This window comes from Nothobranchius furzeri, chromosome 12 (assembly GCF_043380555.1).
Source record: "Nothobranchius furzeri strain GRZ-AD chromosome 12, NfurGRZ-RIMD1, whole genome shotgun sequence".
NCBI lineage: Eukaryota > Metazoa > Chordata > Actinopteri > Cyprinodontiformes > Nothobranchiidae > Nothobranchius > Nothobranchius furzeri.
Window position 1 is genome coordinate 7697200 of NC_091752.1, and position 15833 is coordinate 7713032.

Below are 15833 nucleotides of genomic sequence, written 5' to 3' on the forward strand. Positions count from 1 at the left end.
AAATTAGAGAAGAATGGAGAGAGGGAGAATCAACTGATTTGACAACGATTTTCAATTTAAATTTCTAATTTTCCCCCTCGTAAGCTGGAACCCAGGTCAAAAACGGACAGTTCTGCTCTGAAATCCTTTAAAAAAATCACATCAGATGTGATTTCTATGGAATGTCCCAACAGAAAACTGACAAGACGTTGAAATGTAAAAAATTGGCTATTAGGCGACAATTAAGCTTGTGAGACTTAAATTTTTACTGTTTATTATATTATTAAACCTGTTATACTAATGTGGTGTAATTCATGGCACAGTATCCACATCCATCAGAAAGAGACATCATTTAACAATTCACCCCTCACTTCACCACGGCTACAAAAACACAAAAAACATCCTGTTTACACACACACACACAGGTTTGAGCCCTTTGTTGGCCTTAAAACAGCAGAATGGGGGGGGGGGGGGGGGGGGGGGCAGGTGGACCAGCCATTGAAATGCAGAATCAAACTTCTTGCAAGCAGAAGGGTTAATGCTAATGCTAACTGAATAGTGTCATAAAGAACATCACAAAATCAACTCTTACCTTCACACTGATTCCGGGGCAGAATCTTCCACCTTGTTTTTATAACAGTTTCCAGTATCTGTAGAGCATAGTACTGCAAAAGGCAAGACATAAAGCATTAGCATGATTTATCAACAGTGCTGTTTAATTTTAACAACATAGAAGCAAAGCTAAATTAACCAATTTGAGCTTTTTATTTCTAAATCTGACAGAATTATAGTTTTCATGTAGTTTTTGTATTGAGCACCATTTCTTACTGCTTAACTGATTTCTGCCCGTTTCTCAGTATCACACCAGTGAGGAAGAGACTAAACACGCTAACCCACTAATCAGGGTCTGGGTTAGTCTAACGTTTCAGTTAAATATTGATGATGAAGAATTCATATCAAGTGTTTCTAAACACTGGACACATCTGTATGATGTCATGATTGCTTGCTGATCAATATGAATTTATGAAAGATTTCACAGGTTTTCTATGTCACCTGGAATACGTTGTGTGATGAAAATGACTTTGTACTATTTCTTTCTTTAAAAAAAAGTTTGAAATATTTTGGGAAAACTTTGAGGGTCATAGCTTAGCTACAAAAAGAACAATTTATTATCATTTTCAAACAAACATTTACAGAAAACCTATGAAAGAGAGCTGAACAACAATTCAATAAGGATATACGTCAACTGATAGGCATGTGGTGCGATAGAGAAAAAAAATGGGTCAATGAAAACTTCAATGAAAAGTTTTCTTTCTTTCATTGTAGACTATCGCGTAGCTCAATACTAGAGTCATTATTTACTCCTGACCAATAAAAAACACAGAACAAAAAACTCTCAACCCAAAACATACAGAAGAAGAAAGTATCATTTCTATAGCGCCTCTCAAGATGAAAATCACGAGGCGCTTCACAAAAACAAAAAAATGTAAAAAATATGAAAAATAATTTAGAAAATGGTTAAAAATATATTTTAAATGGGCAAAAATAGACAATTGTGATTAAAAAAATGTTCAGAAAGAGAGAGAGTGAATAGGAAAGAGGGAAATCAGTGGATCCTGAGGAAGGTGGAATAGGTGGGGAGAGCAGAACAAGGAGAGGGTGAGGTCATACAAAAGCCTGAACAGGTGAGTTTTCAGCTGCTCTTTAAAGGAGACCACTGAGTCCAGTGATCTTGGGCTCAGGGGGAGAGAGCTCCAGAGTCTGGGGGCCACAGCAGCAGATGATCTGTCACCTTTGGTCTTCAGCCTGGTGCTGCACAACCAGTAGGCTTTGATCACTGGACCTCAGGGACCTGCTGGGGGTGTAGGGACTAAGAAGATCACCAATGTAAGATGGTGCTTGTCCGTGTAAGGCCCTATAGACCAGAACCAGGATCTTGAAATGAACCCTGAAGTTGACTGGCAGCCAGTGAAGCTGGAGGAGAAGCGGGGTGATGTGGGTGTGTTTGGAGGACTTGGTCAGAAGCCGAGCACAGGCGTTCTGAACCACCTGTAGACGGTTCAGGGAGGTTCTGCTCAGACACGTGAAAAGAGAGTTACAGTAGTCTAAGCGTGAGGAGATGAAGGTGTGGAAAACTGTCTCAAGTTCAGAGCGGGACAGAATGGGACTCAGCTTAGCAATGTTCCTGAGATGGAAGAAGGAAGAGCGAACAAGAGAACTGACATGAGAATCCAGGGCGAGAGCTGGGTCAAAGGTCACACCAACATTCCTGACAGAGGGTTTGGTGTGAGAAGCAAGCTGACCAAGAGAGTCTCTGACTTTGGGAACCAGCTTGTCTGGGGCACAGATGAGGATCTCAGTCTTACCCCCAAATTCCACTACCTCCGCTCCGCTCCGCCCCCGCCTTCCGCAGCCGCTCGCTTCCGAACTCAATTTTTACTGGTACCCGCTCTACAACGGCTCCGCTCCGGTGCGGAGACCTGAGGAGAGCAAACAAGCATGCGCGGGATTTTCGAGATCTTGCGATACAGTCCGAGCAATAAACGCGGAAGTTAGATCCAAACACCCGTTGTGTGGGAGAAGCATCTGCATGAGCTGTTTAATCTGCCCATCATTTGTGTTGAGAGATCAGCAGTGTTTGGATCAACAAAGTGTGTCTACTTTGATAGTGGAAACTGTATTTATGGCTTAATTTTGTGCATTTAAACTTCAGCCGCCATTGATAGTTGTTAAAAGTTGTTAAACCTGTGCATATGAAACAAAAAACGCCTTTTGTTTATCGATTTATTGTGAAATATGGAAATTGTGCTTGCTCCTTTTCCTGTTGGGCCGTTGTGATTTCTGTCCATTTACTGCGGAGGTGCTCCGGCGTCCGGCGAAAATAGGACGATTCTATTTTTGCCGGACGCCGGAGCAGAGGGCGGCGCATGGTGCCGCACTGCCGGAGCACGGCCGCAGTAGTGGAATTGCTCTGATTGACTACAACGGGACCGATTTTGCTCCGGCGTTAGTGTCGGAGCGGAGCGGAGGTAGTGGAATTTGGGGGTTATCTTCATTCAGCGGTAGAAAGCTACCACCATCCAGGTTTTGAGAGTCTAAGCAGGTGTGTAACAGCTGCAGCTTAGACATCTCATGGGGCTTAAAGGAGATGTACAGTTGGATGCCACCTGCATAAAGATGGTAGGAGATTCCTTTAAAAAAGCTCAGGATGTGCTGAAGAGGAAGCAGATAGAGGAGGAAGAGCAGAGGCCCCAGCACAGAATCTTGTGGGACACCATGGGTAAGGGAGGTGGTGGAGGACCTAAACTTGGAGACGGCCACAGAAAAGGAACGCTCAGAAAGAAAAGAGGAGAACCACTCCAGATCATTTCCTGATAGGCCTACCCAGTCTCTCAGCCTCTCCAGTAGCAGGTGATGGTCAACAGTGTCAAAGGCTGCAGTCAGGTCCAGCAGGACCAGAACAGAACCGTCCCCTGCATCACTGTGAGTCAGAAGGTCATTAGAGACCCTAAGAAGAGCTGTTTCAGTAGAATGAGCTCTACGAAAACCTGACTGGAAGCTATCATAGATGACAGCACAGTGCAAACACAAGATGTCGCATCAAGGAGAGGTAGAGGAAAAGATACCATTTAAAGGTTACAGGAGTTCACCAGCATAGTCTTGTTTTCAATTTTTACAAGTCTGACAAAAAAAAAAAAAAAAAACAACAATTGTCTGTTTGCTAAATTGTCAGAGAATCAATAAAAACCAAGTCTAGTAACGAAACGTAACGAAAGTGGTGTTTATTAGTCTACTGAATGACAGTACAAGCCTGTACTGAGGCTAACAAAACTAAAGCCAGTTTGTCAGACTCCCAAAACGACCCAACAAAGGGCAGAACTACAGAAACAAAATCTTATTCTGTTTAAAGAACGTTCGATTTAGTGATAAACGCAGCTGCATTTATTTTAAATTCTAGTTAAGTTCTTTAATCTGCGTTTGAGTTAAAAAAAACTATAATCATCTTTTAAAGAGAATATATTACACTATTTAATCTGACAACTAGCTCTTAAAAATGGTGGCATGGTTGGTTTTTCTTACAAAAGGAGAAGAGGAAGGTATCGCTGATGAGGTTTTACAAGTTTGTGGTTCATGGGATGAACTCGTAGTTAAATGTTATGTTGAAGGTGTCATCCTTTGTGTCCAAGCCACTTTCATTAGTTGATCATTATTATTATTATCATTATCATGAATTCTTAAGCAATGTTAAAATTTTCACTAGTTGGTTTTCATTAAAAAAAATAAAATCTAAATTTCTCATCAGTCTCTAGTGTTATGAGCGACCGCTGTAGGTTTTCCTTTTTGTTTCATGCAAACATTTTGGCCCTCTGGGTTTCCAGACACACATGCTCCTGACATAAACATCTCTGGTCTGCATAAACATCAAAATGGACCATTACTTTTGAGCAAGTCTAATGAGGAAAGAGACTTAAATAATGAGATCTGAAACAACGGACCTATGTGGGATTTTTATCAGATTCATCCAAGTTTGCTTTCTCTAAAGAACCAAGCTCATAACTGAAGGTATGAGACACCCAGCATGAATTTTCCTACATCTGCTGGAACAAGCAACCTGTACTACACAATAGATAAAATTGTTCTCAATACAAACAGTAAACTTCCTCATGAATGATAAATTCTTTGTGTATACAATCAGAGCACACAGATATTTGTACCGGTGTTAGCTGAGCTGAGCTAGCTTACTTTAGTGTTCATGTTTTGAGAGAACTCCAGGATAGTGTCCACTCTGGTCCATGCATCAGGATGCTCTTTTAGGTGTGTCAACACCTCCTGCGCCATTCTTTGCTGAAATAATAAAAAACAGAATGCATAATTCATGGGAATTAAATACATAGAAAAATTACCTCCAAAATGTTCTCATAAACTAATAACGACAGGCTCCACAGAAAACGTTTCAGCCTTCTCCAACACCAGAGTGCAACGAGAAGCAGACACTGGAAATCTTACCAAGACATCACAATGTCTGCACACCTGTTAGTTAGGGATGCTCAATTGTTCTAATTTTAATCACGATACCGATCTGACTTTTGAACAATTATAAAAACAAAACGAGACGATTATTTGCTCCTTCCTTGTGGTTTACTCTGTGTTGCAAATCGAGTGCACAAACTTTTAACTACTTTGTCGCCATTTCTAACAACTTTTCAGATTCCTTTCTTTGATTTTTTTCCCTTGAAAGTACCTAACAAACAACCTTGAAACATTTCTAGTACCCATTAGGTACTTTCTGGATAATGTTGATACTTCCTACAGGTTAGCAAAACACTCAGCCTGCACTTTGGACCCCCCTTCTGGACATTAGAAAAGGGAATTATGTATTGATGTGTCGGTTGCAAACGAAACAGCTCTTAGAGCCCGAGTGAGTGACACACGATTGAATTTTTTTTTAGATGTCATCAGTATCTCAGGTATCTCAATGTTTTCATGACAAACCTCTAACATGAGACTGTGCTCTCTTCAACCTGGCTGTCGCATAATCTAACAACGGGCAATGATGGAACAGGAGTTAAGTGCTTGCACCGTAATTGGAAGGTTCAGGGTTTCCCTTACATAGGTGTAGCGACCAAGTTTTTTTTTTTTTTGCGCCGTTTCCCGAAGAAGCAGCGGGAACTACTATGTTATCGCTTGTGATCACAGCCGGCGGGCAGAAAGGAGAAGCAGGCAGGGCAAGGTGAAGTTACAGCATAAAGCCGGGCGTACACTGTGCGACTTTTTCACTCGTAGCACTCAGCTTCAGCTCAAACTGTACGACTTCCTCGCAGAGCAGATCTCACAAGCCAGGCGCTCACACTACGTCTGGTAGCAACACGTCGGCCCTAAAAATATGCTAAAAATAACAGTTTTTACTCAACACGTCAGATGTTTTTGTCTTGTTTTGCCTGTTGTCCTTCGGGAGTGCTGCAGGAGGACACACAGGGATTTATGGGGGTTGGATGAGTAAAACGAAATAAAGAAAGTAAAATGTTACTGAAACGTAGGTCATTTTTTTCATAAAACATCTAACTATAAATATCAGGTGGGAAAGAGAAACCTATACAACACAAATTTAATATATATTATAGGGAGCCTAAGTCACGCCCATCCACTTCTGCACCATGGGTCCCAGAAAGAACAAAAAAACTAATGCAAGGGCAAAAAAACGCCATTTTCTAATTTTGCTTATAATGAGCCATGGATTTCACATATGATGTCTGTGAATTTTAAAGATGCATTTCGATACCAACAACGTGCATTTTGGGGGGGGGGGGGGGGGCGTTATTTTTAGGTTTTGTGTAGGGCTGCACAATATAACGAAAAAATATCGTCATCGCGATAACAGGATGTGCGATAGGCCAATCGCAAAGTCCGTCAAAAACGGCGATAAATGTTTGGTTCAAACACTTCCAAAGTTGATGTATGACACAATACATCAACTTTTTGTAAACCAGCTATGTTTTTTACGTGGAAGTGATATTTCACCAGTCAAATGTAGCCCTTCTGATATGCGGCCAATCAGATGGGTCCGTTCACGTAATACGCCCGCCCCCTACGTGGACAGGATGGGTGGAACGCAACGCCCGAACTGAATTAGCGGCGCCGTTCCCTTGTTCATCATGCTGGCTCAGAGCAACGAACGCACTTTGTGCTGCGGTTTCTGGAATCAGCGCTGCTTTCAAACGTAAACTTGAGTCCGCTCGGTGTCGTTAAGCAGCTGATAATAACCGGGCTGACTCCGACACGTGCCGGTGAACTAGGGCTGCATGATTTTAGGAAAACCTGCGATATTCGATAACAGTGCTTAATATTGCGATATCAATATTACTTGCGATAAATGAAGAAATACTAAAGTATGCAGTGTTGATGTTCTCGAATATTGTAGGTAGGGCTGCAACAAACGATTATTTGGATAATCGATTAATCGGATGGGGTCTCGACACGATTAATCGATTAATCGGATTACATGGGGAAATTTTTAAAAACTGCTAGGGAAATGTTATTTCTCTCCTTCCTTCACTTTATTTAACACAACATTATTAGAAAACAGTTCAATAGCAGAAAAACAACATGCCATCACCTAAATTGTCTTATAAGGTGTATAGACAGAGACCCTAAGCTACATCTATCTGTGACCTAAAATGCTTGGTCCAAGTTAAACAGCTTAAGGGCAATTCTCATGTGTTTTGTTTGATCTCATCTGTTGACATTTATTTTAAATGTAATTAAACATAGGCTGTGAATTAATCAAAATTGATCACTATTTCCAAAAATGACTGAAAAAATACCAAATAAAGCAAAAGCAAATGAATGCCATCCTCCTTGCGATGATGCCCTGGGCAACTGCCATAAAGTCACATCAAGAAATGCTGCTGATCATTCCAATGATCCCAAATAGACTCACATTAGGCCACATGAAAGCAACTGAACCCAAAAATATATTAACCAGTATATAACTGCACTCTCACACAACACGCCTGCAGCAACAGTTAGGACTCCTCCCTCCCTTTTAAAAGCGTTTTTGCTTCTGAGGACATTGTGGTTGTAAAACCACACGCTAGTAGTCTGGCCCCGGTGTGATCAACCAGTTTCTGCGGGAATGTGACGGCGGAACCAGGGCCAGATTAACACTTTGTTGTACCCTGGGCAACAATATTCAAGGGCTCCATCATCACGACCCAAGGATCACCATATGTGGTCACATACAGAATATTTTACTGTAATATGCAGTAAATATACTCAATACTTGAATGCCTGACAACACGTAACCTGCCCAGAGTAACCTTTGACCCACCTCGTGTGGACTGACCAATGAGGAGAGGGTCTTAACTTGAGGCCCTCTCTTCATTGGTCAGTCTGCATGAGACTGACTCTCAACTGACGTTCAGTCATAGGCAGCGAAGCGTCTCTGTGCAGTGCAAAAGCCCGGGTGGACAGTTTGTTTAATGTAGGGTGATCATATTTAATATAGGGTGACCATATTTCCATTTCCAAACAAGAGGACAGGGGATCTGTGCCTATGACGTCACACTATGGCAACGCCACACAAACCATGTTGGGACCCATTTTTTGTAAGAACTAAATTAATATCAGATTCTGCCAATTAAAGGGCTCTAAAACAATTCATATGTAAACATTTTGCATATTTAATGCAAAATCTAATTTTTCTGCTTTAATGCTGCAACAAGGTTTTATTAATAATAAATTATTATACCTTTTGTTTTACTACAGCATCGGTAAGCTTCCTGTGCACAGATTATTAAGGATGCTTGTTTCAGCTGTGAGATTAGACGATAGGATCAATGAAAAAATAAGTTGTCACACACTCCATGGAAACTTTCAGAGAATCCACAAATGGTGGCTTTCACATGGTTTTGTTACCTTTAAAAAGTTTAGAAAAGAAGCAGATGAGACAGCATGTCTGATAATTTAGTTTTTCATCTGATAATATTAGAACATGTCAGTAATGTCTGAGGGGCTTTTATAAACACTGTATAACTAACACTCCTGGAGAGGGTATGAATTACACAGAGGCTTCTGGGGAGCCCATTTATGGGGGGGGGGGGGGGGGGGCATTTTGCTTTGGCCCCCAAAATGTCTTGAAACGGCCCTGGGTGTGTGACTGAGTTTTGAAGGTGCTCTGAATTGTATCAGATGTATAAATATAACATGTGTATAACTTATTGTTTTTTACTGGTAAAAACGTGTAGTGGAGATAAATCTACCTACATTTTACTTTTCAACACTTTGTTTTGTTTTCTTGTTTTTATTTAACTATTTTCCTGTCCTGTCCTGTCTGTCTCTCATCTTCCTGCATCTCCTCTTAATTCTCCAGAAAATCTGTTGCCTGGATTCTTACCTTTTCACCTCATCAGTTACTTTTGAGCAGATCAAAGGGATCTCCTGACCACAAAGCGGAGAGCGCGTTTTCGATGCTGCGTGAGGTGACATCACCACAGCACAGGTGATGAGCTCCGCAGTAGCGCGCTTCAGGCACAAATAAGACAAAATAGAGAACATGTGCGGACATGAACGATCGTGTGCTAGTTATAGTTTTTTGGTTGAACCACTTTGAGAATGGACCGTGCGCTGGAAGCAGCTGCCTGGATCGCTGCACAACAATGCCGAACCGGTTCGCAGCAGCGCAAGTCTGCCGGCTCTCCCTCGCGCTGATCTGCCGGTACCGGCTCTCTCTCGCGTTGATCTGCCGGCTCTCCCTCGCGCTGATCTGTGGGCTCTCCCTCGCGCTGATCTGCGGCTCTCCCTCGCGCTGATCGGCTCTCCCTCGCGCTGATCTGACTTGCTCTGGTCTGCGCGCAATGGCGGGCGGGAAGGGGGGGCGCTTTTGGAAGAGTTGTGCGACACAACGAATCGATGACGCAATTCGTTGCCAACGCTTTTAGTAATCGATTTTCATCGAATTTATCGATTCGTTGTTGCAGCCCTAATTGTAGGTTTTCCTAATATCGTGCAGCCCTAGTTTTGTGTAAAAATAAGTCCAGAACTACAAATGCGCTTCTCAAAAGTGATGTAATCGAACCAGACATGGAGAAAAACAAAGGGAAGTGGCTGCAAGTTCAGCAAACTTCAAATCCTTCCTTCAGGAGGACAGAAAACACCATAAATCTGGCCATTAGGTAAGTAGCAGCTACGCTAGGGGAGAGGAGATTCAGTGGTGATGTCATGTATGCCACATACCGTTGTCTGATTTGCAGTCATGCTAACACAGTAGCGATCGGATTCTTTTCTAAATTACACTGACAAGAATATCTGACGACATTTCAGAATCAGCTTTACAGTCAAGTACGTGAGTGAGACTCACGCTACCAGCAATTAGCTAAAAATGTAACGTACAGCCCTGACATTACAGTTCCTTTATCGGTGTCCATCCTACTCTTCCTCTCTGACCTTCATGCTTATTTAGATCAGCTGATTTGCAGCCAGTGTCACTCACTGATCAGCTCCAAGAGCACTTTCGTGCGCGACCGACACATGACTAGTGTGGCTGTCAGAAAGCTTGACAGCTCTGTTGTGCTTCATTCAAACACATTATAGTAACGTGCCACTTTACATGCCTGGTAACGGTGATGGGGAATGGGAATATTTAATCCCAACACCGGTTACCATAGTAGTTGCTATAGAGAAAATAATAAGCAGGATGACTGCTGTATTTTAAACACCCTTATTAAAACAAAGATAAAGAGAATATGTCAAACAACAGTAGTAGGAGTCGCCTGAAAACCCACTTTTTTCGTTTAGCATTTCCTGAAGTTAGCTTACTTTTATGTAGTTTTGATTCTTTGCTTTTAATTCTGCTGTTTCATGTTTCAATCTAGGGCTGCTCGATTATGGCAAAAACACGATTATTGTGACTGAAATTGAGATCCCGATTATTTAGGACGATTTCTCAATTTATGTTGATTTTATTTGTTTTTATTCAGTCATAAAATTGCTCAGGGTACAATCAGGGCAAAAATAAATAAGAAACAAGATGATCACTAAAATAACTCCTGATTCTCTGTATAAAAAGACCAATATACTTATAGCTCATAGTCTATGACCCAAGGGCTGTGAACCTTGGTTTAACTCATTTAAGTCTAACAGTACAGACCCAAATACCAATATCTTGCAAATACTGACAGCAAGAATGATACAGTGGCATTTATAACAAATAAATTGATGTTCACAAAATGTTGCATAACATTTATTGAGTCGTGTCAAGGTGCTGTAGGAGAGTGCACTAGCAACGTGTCCTCAGAGAGATTAGTTATCAGCGTGAGGAACTTATTTCTACCTTATTTATAAACTATTCATTTACAAGTCCATCAGTTAATATTATAATTGTCCCAATCACAGCTGCACTCCCCCACCCCGTCTCACAGCTATCAGGGGCAAGCTGCACGTGTTAAGCGCGCCGCACGCGCACATTTCTAGCGGCTCAGGAGCCCGCAGGTACGGTGTGTGTGTCACTCACTCTGGTTAATCCAACAAGGAGCCGGCTCCGAGAGCCGTTTCTTTAGCGACTGACACATCACTACATCATTCCTTTCCTAATGTCCTGAAGAACGGTCCGGAGCGCAGGCGGAGTGTTTAGCTAACCTGCAGGAAATGTTGACGACAGTTATCCAGAAAGTAGCTAAGGGTTACCAGAGATGTTTCTGACGTGTTCATTAGGTACTTTTAAGATTTAAAAAGTCAAGAAGGGGGTCTGAAAAGCGGTTAGAAATAGCGTCAAAGTCGCTAAGTTGGCAACACTGTGGGAGGAGCGCTTCATTTGGAACTCAGGGCAGCGCAAGTGGGAGGAGCAAATAATCGGCTTGTTTTGTTTTTATAATCGTTCAAAACTCAGATCGTAATTGGGATTAAAATTCGATTAATTGAGCAGCCCTATTTCAATCTCTTTTTTCATGATTATATTTTGTTCTGCAGCGCCTTGGCCTCCCGTAATGGGTGAAGAAGGCGTTATATAAATAAAGCCTTGATTGATTGATTATCTTATTTAACAAATCCTGAAAACGACAAGAAGAGAAATAAAAACTCACATTACTTTCTGATGCTAAAACACAAATTGTTCATTAGCAATTGTTTGGTTAACTGAATAAATACATTTTATGATATATTGGAATCAACTGTTTCTCTTCTATTAGAAAAGCTGATTCAGGTCTTTAACCCATGAGAAGATCATGGTGACTTTTTAGTTTATTTGTCCCCCAGAGATTTTAAAATGATCTGTAAAGTGTAACTTCTTTTTTTTCCCCCAATTATTGCTAAGAAATTATTAGTTTAATCACTAACAGGTGGGCAGATATGGTGTGGTCAGTGAAACTGTACACTAACTCTGAAAAAGGATCAAAACACCAACAAGAAAGGTTTATCCATGAACGATGCCGAAGGCTACCATTTTCTCCGATAAATAGGAAAATTAAACATACAAAGCAGGATTACTATGCAAACTAGGGCTGTAGCGAAGCGTCGATGACGTTGACGGCTCAATTCTAAAAATTTGTCGATGTCAGATCCAGTAGTCGACGCACCACTCCCAACTGTTGCATCCCCAGGAGTTTGTAAATAGAGGAGGAACCTGCAAGTTTTTCCTCTTCTAGTTCGCCCTCTTCTCTGCCTTCACTAACATCTCCGCCAAATATCGAAGACCCGGAACAATGTCCGTCCGCTACTAGATTCCAGGGATGTGTATTGTTGAAATTCTGGCGATATGATACATATCACGATACAGGGGAGACGATACGATACATCACGATATATTGCGATACATTCAGTCAGACGTTACAAGCAATTTTTTTTACTGAATTTATTGTAAGAATGTTCAATAAGAATGTTCAAACTGATACGTAACATGTTTAACATGAGGTATCTGAACCATGATGGAGGGATTTACATTTCAATGGTGGAAACAAAACCCGTTGCCAACTAGCGGGTGGCGATTGAATTGCACAAAACGAAAAGAAAATGCACAAATGTTTGCATGTAAATTCTTTCAAAAATTATATACACGGCTTTTGAATATCGATGTAATAATCGCAGGAATATCACGATATATTGCCATATCAATATTTCCGATACACGGCTTTTGAATATCGATATAATATTGCTGGAAAAAATATCACGATATATTGCCATATCGATATTTTCTTACATCCCTACTAGATTCCTTTCCTGTTTTGCCCGCCTTCGTCTCCCGGCAACGAACAACAACTTCCGGGGTCAAAAGCGCTGCTTCGTCTCTACCGCAGATGTAGAAAATCACCGGGAGCGTTTCTCCCTTCATAAAGGAGCTTCTTTCAGACATTAGGAGAGCTGTTTTGGTGGTAGCAGTCTCTCCTCCGCGCTGGTCTGTTTGCTGGGTATTTTTGGTTTATGTAAACTTGGTAACTTGAACTTAACGTTGGTAAAGCTACTGTTAGCATTTTCGCTAACAGCTTCTTGCATTTGGATAAGCCTTTACGTTTTGGTTTAGAGTTCATCTTTTTTGTGGTGTAGATCTCCCTTTTATTACATTTATAGTGTTGTGGGTTTTTGGTTTAGTTTAAAATATCACCTTGAGTTTGGTTTAACCACCCAGTTTAGAGTTTGGACCTTTGGAGATCCTTATTTTGGTCCAGAACCCAGTAATCTTTGCCCAGTGGGACATCTCTACTTATTTGTACTTTTGTTTTAATTCCCCACAGACAGCATTAGTTTTATTATTCCCAACTTGTGGATGGAAAGATTTATGATTTTTTGTTGTTGTAAATAAACCTGATCATCATTTTAACTTTGAAATCCCACATTATTGTCCCTTCCTTTTTGCACACGAGCCAAACTCCCCAGGAAGGGTCGTAACACCACTCGCCTCATGCACATAAGTGACCAAAACAAAGCAGCATGGAGACACTCCGTCTCCAACCATCTCTCAGGCAGCAGCCTGCACTCCCAAGTTCAACAAGTCACCAGAACATAACCAACCGCAACACAATAAAAGCAGTGTTATACAAAGTGGAAGGCCTGTAGTGTTTATTCTCTTACAGTAACAATTTGACAATTTTTTGGAGGAATTTATTTGAGATTTTCTTGTTTTTATTAATTGTGCAATAAGAAAATAATCGCTAGATTAATCATCTAAATAGTCATTAGAATAGTCGACTATTCGATAAAATAATCATCAGAATAATAGTTTTAAAAATAATCGTTTACACCCAGCCCTAATGCAAACTATCCTGTGACAAAATTGGGGCAATGAGTATGACATCAAAACCCATCAACATACCTGAGGACCCACTCCATGATAGAGACAATTCACCACATTATCAAGCAGGTTGATATCCAATTTCTGGTTGAAATCCAGCAGCTGCTGTGCAGCATGGTCTGCTAGCATTGTCATAACTGCTGGCATAGGATTCTGCAACAGAAACACCAGAGGAAGGAATCATGAGTGCATCCAGCAAGAGTCATTTGAATTGTGTTTTGGTAACAAGTCTAAACAGCTGATCATGTCACAAACATCATGTAAACCCAGCAATGAACTGTCATTTTGAAAAGTAGAGCTTGTGGTGTCACATCCATCTCTGTTCAAATTGTAAACGAATGAAAGGAAACAAAGAACTATCACAATGTGTGATCATGTGTGTAAAATGTCAATCTTGACACTTTAGACAGAAAAAAAAGATATTTCTCAGTGGCCTATTTATCTGTAATGAATAAACCATCAAAGCCTCTGTAGCAGCAGCTCCTTTTAAAAAAAATGGGTTAATATTGATCAGTAAATGGTAAAGTACATCATTGAGAAAACCAAAGTCAATGACACTGCCCTGTTTGAACAGAAAACAAACGTACATTTGACAGAAAATGTGGCTCTACAGGTGCTTGCATGCGTCTATGAGGACTGTACAGTTTAATAATTAGACACGGTAATCTAGGACTTATTAAAAAGACACGTGCCGGATACACCAAACGACGTCACAATGTTTACATCTGCTAACAAAAATCACTCCAAACACTGCAACGCAATTTGCGAGGAGGCATGTTTGGCAACTAAACAAAGCTATAAAAATACTTATTAGTGATCGTTGTGCCTGTGCTGCTGTAAACAGCGTGCACGTCGCACACATGGTGCTTAAATTAGCCAGCAACCACGCGACATACCCAACTAGCTGTTAGCGTGTTGCACGATCAGGTCACATGTGATCTTTTAATGCTCACTGCAACCACTCCCACCAAGGATGCCAGTAAGAGGACGTCCATACAATCATGTTACTCACTGCATAATTTCCAGGCTTGTCAGGCTGACATATCTGTGAAGCCGCTGCACTCCGGAGGGACAGGACATCATATTTAGATGATTCGGGTCAAGTTAACGCTAGCTACTGCTTAAGTAATTGGCAACATTTTTTAAACATCCGCATAGGTCACGCACACAAGTGATGCTGTGGTGTGAAAGTCGAGGATTTAAAAAGGTTTAAACCGTGTCAAAATATTACTTGTGCGTTTGCTTAAGCAAAGTTAAAACACTTCCCATGACGTCAACAGCATCTTAATATTAGTGATAAAGCTAGCTAGCAACAGCCACTTGGATATCTGACTGACGCGGTCTAAATTAGCGTTTTCAAAAGCACAATGACAGCCGGAGTAATTCTTAACTAACACATATTTATAATTCAGAAAATTGCATTTTTATTCACTGCACACGTAAAACCAATAAATGTTGATTACAGCATGGGAAAGTAAAAAGTTCACCCCAGAGTTACCTACCTAACGTCCAAGGCTCTGACTCAAAATATTGGCGTTTAAAAAAATCCTACAGAAACAGTGACACTGTTGAATAGAGAATAGTTCCAATTACTGCTACTGTATCAGCGTTGATTTAGTATCTCCTGTTCCAGCAGTGAGTGATGTCTTTCTGAATCAGTAATGTGGATTCCAAAACTACTATCACGGCAAAGCCAGTAGTCTATCATTCCGATCCATTTTACGAAAAAAAGTAAACCTTGATTAACTATTTAATTCGTTACTCTTATGTTTTTCCAGCGGGGCGGTGTAGAGGTTGAGTGCCTGCGCTTCGCCTCCTCTTTCAAGCAGCTAACTCAACCGGTTGAAACCGGTTCAGACTGGGAGATTCCATCTCGGTTTAGTTTTCAGCCGATGGCGCCGCGTAAAGTTTTGACTAACGATCCGCCCACACGCGTCGCTGATAGGCTACGCCTTTTGCACGGGCAGCCTATCTGGCATCTCATTGGCCTAATCACCTGTCAGTCTATTTCAATTCGTTCAAGCGCCCAAGCAATTTTTCCGCCCGAAGAGAAAAAGAGAGCAGACTATCATTTAGA

General features: G+C 41.1%; 1 protein-coding gene across 5 annotated transcripts in view; it reads right to left on the reverse strand.

The window, feature by feature from the left end:
- The window catches only part of xpo1b (exportin 1 (CRM1 homolog, yeast) b), a 39617-nt gene extending 24184 nt beyond the window's left edge, over positions 1–15433 (reverse strand). For 2 of the 5 annotated variants that reach the window (XM_015944090.3, XM_015944088.3), the window contains exons 1-4: positions 15259–15433; positions 13778–13909; positions 4723–4824; positions 572–644 (exon numbers count right to left, since the gene is read on the reverse strand). In XM_015944090.3, the coding sequence (XP_015799576.1) occupies positions 572–644; positions 4723–4824; positions 13778–13903 (301 nt within the window). In that variant the 5' untranslated portion in view covers positions 13904–13909; positions 15259–15433. Of the gene's footprint in view, positions 1–571; positions 645–4722; positions 4825–13777; positions 13910–14768; positions 14883–15258 lie in introns of those variants that run through there. The other 3 variants (XM_015944089.3, XM_070542201.1, XM_054749927.2) reach the window with 3 other exon arrangements.
- Between the last annotated feature and the right edge of the window lie 400 nt (positions 15434–15833).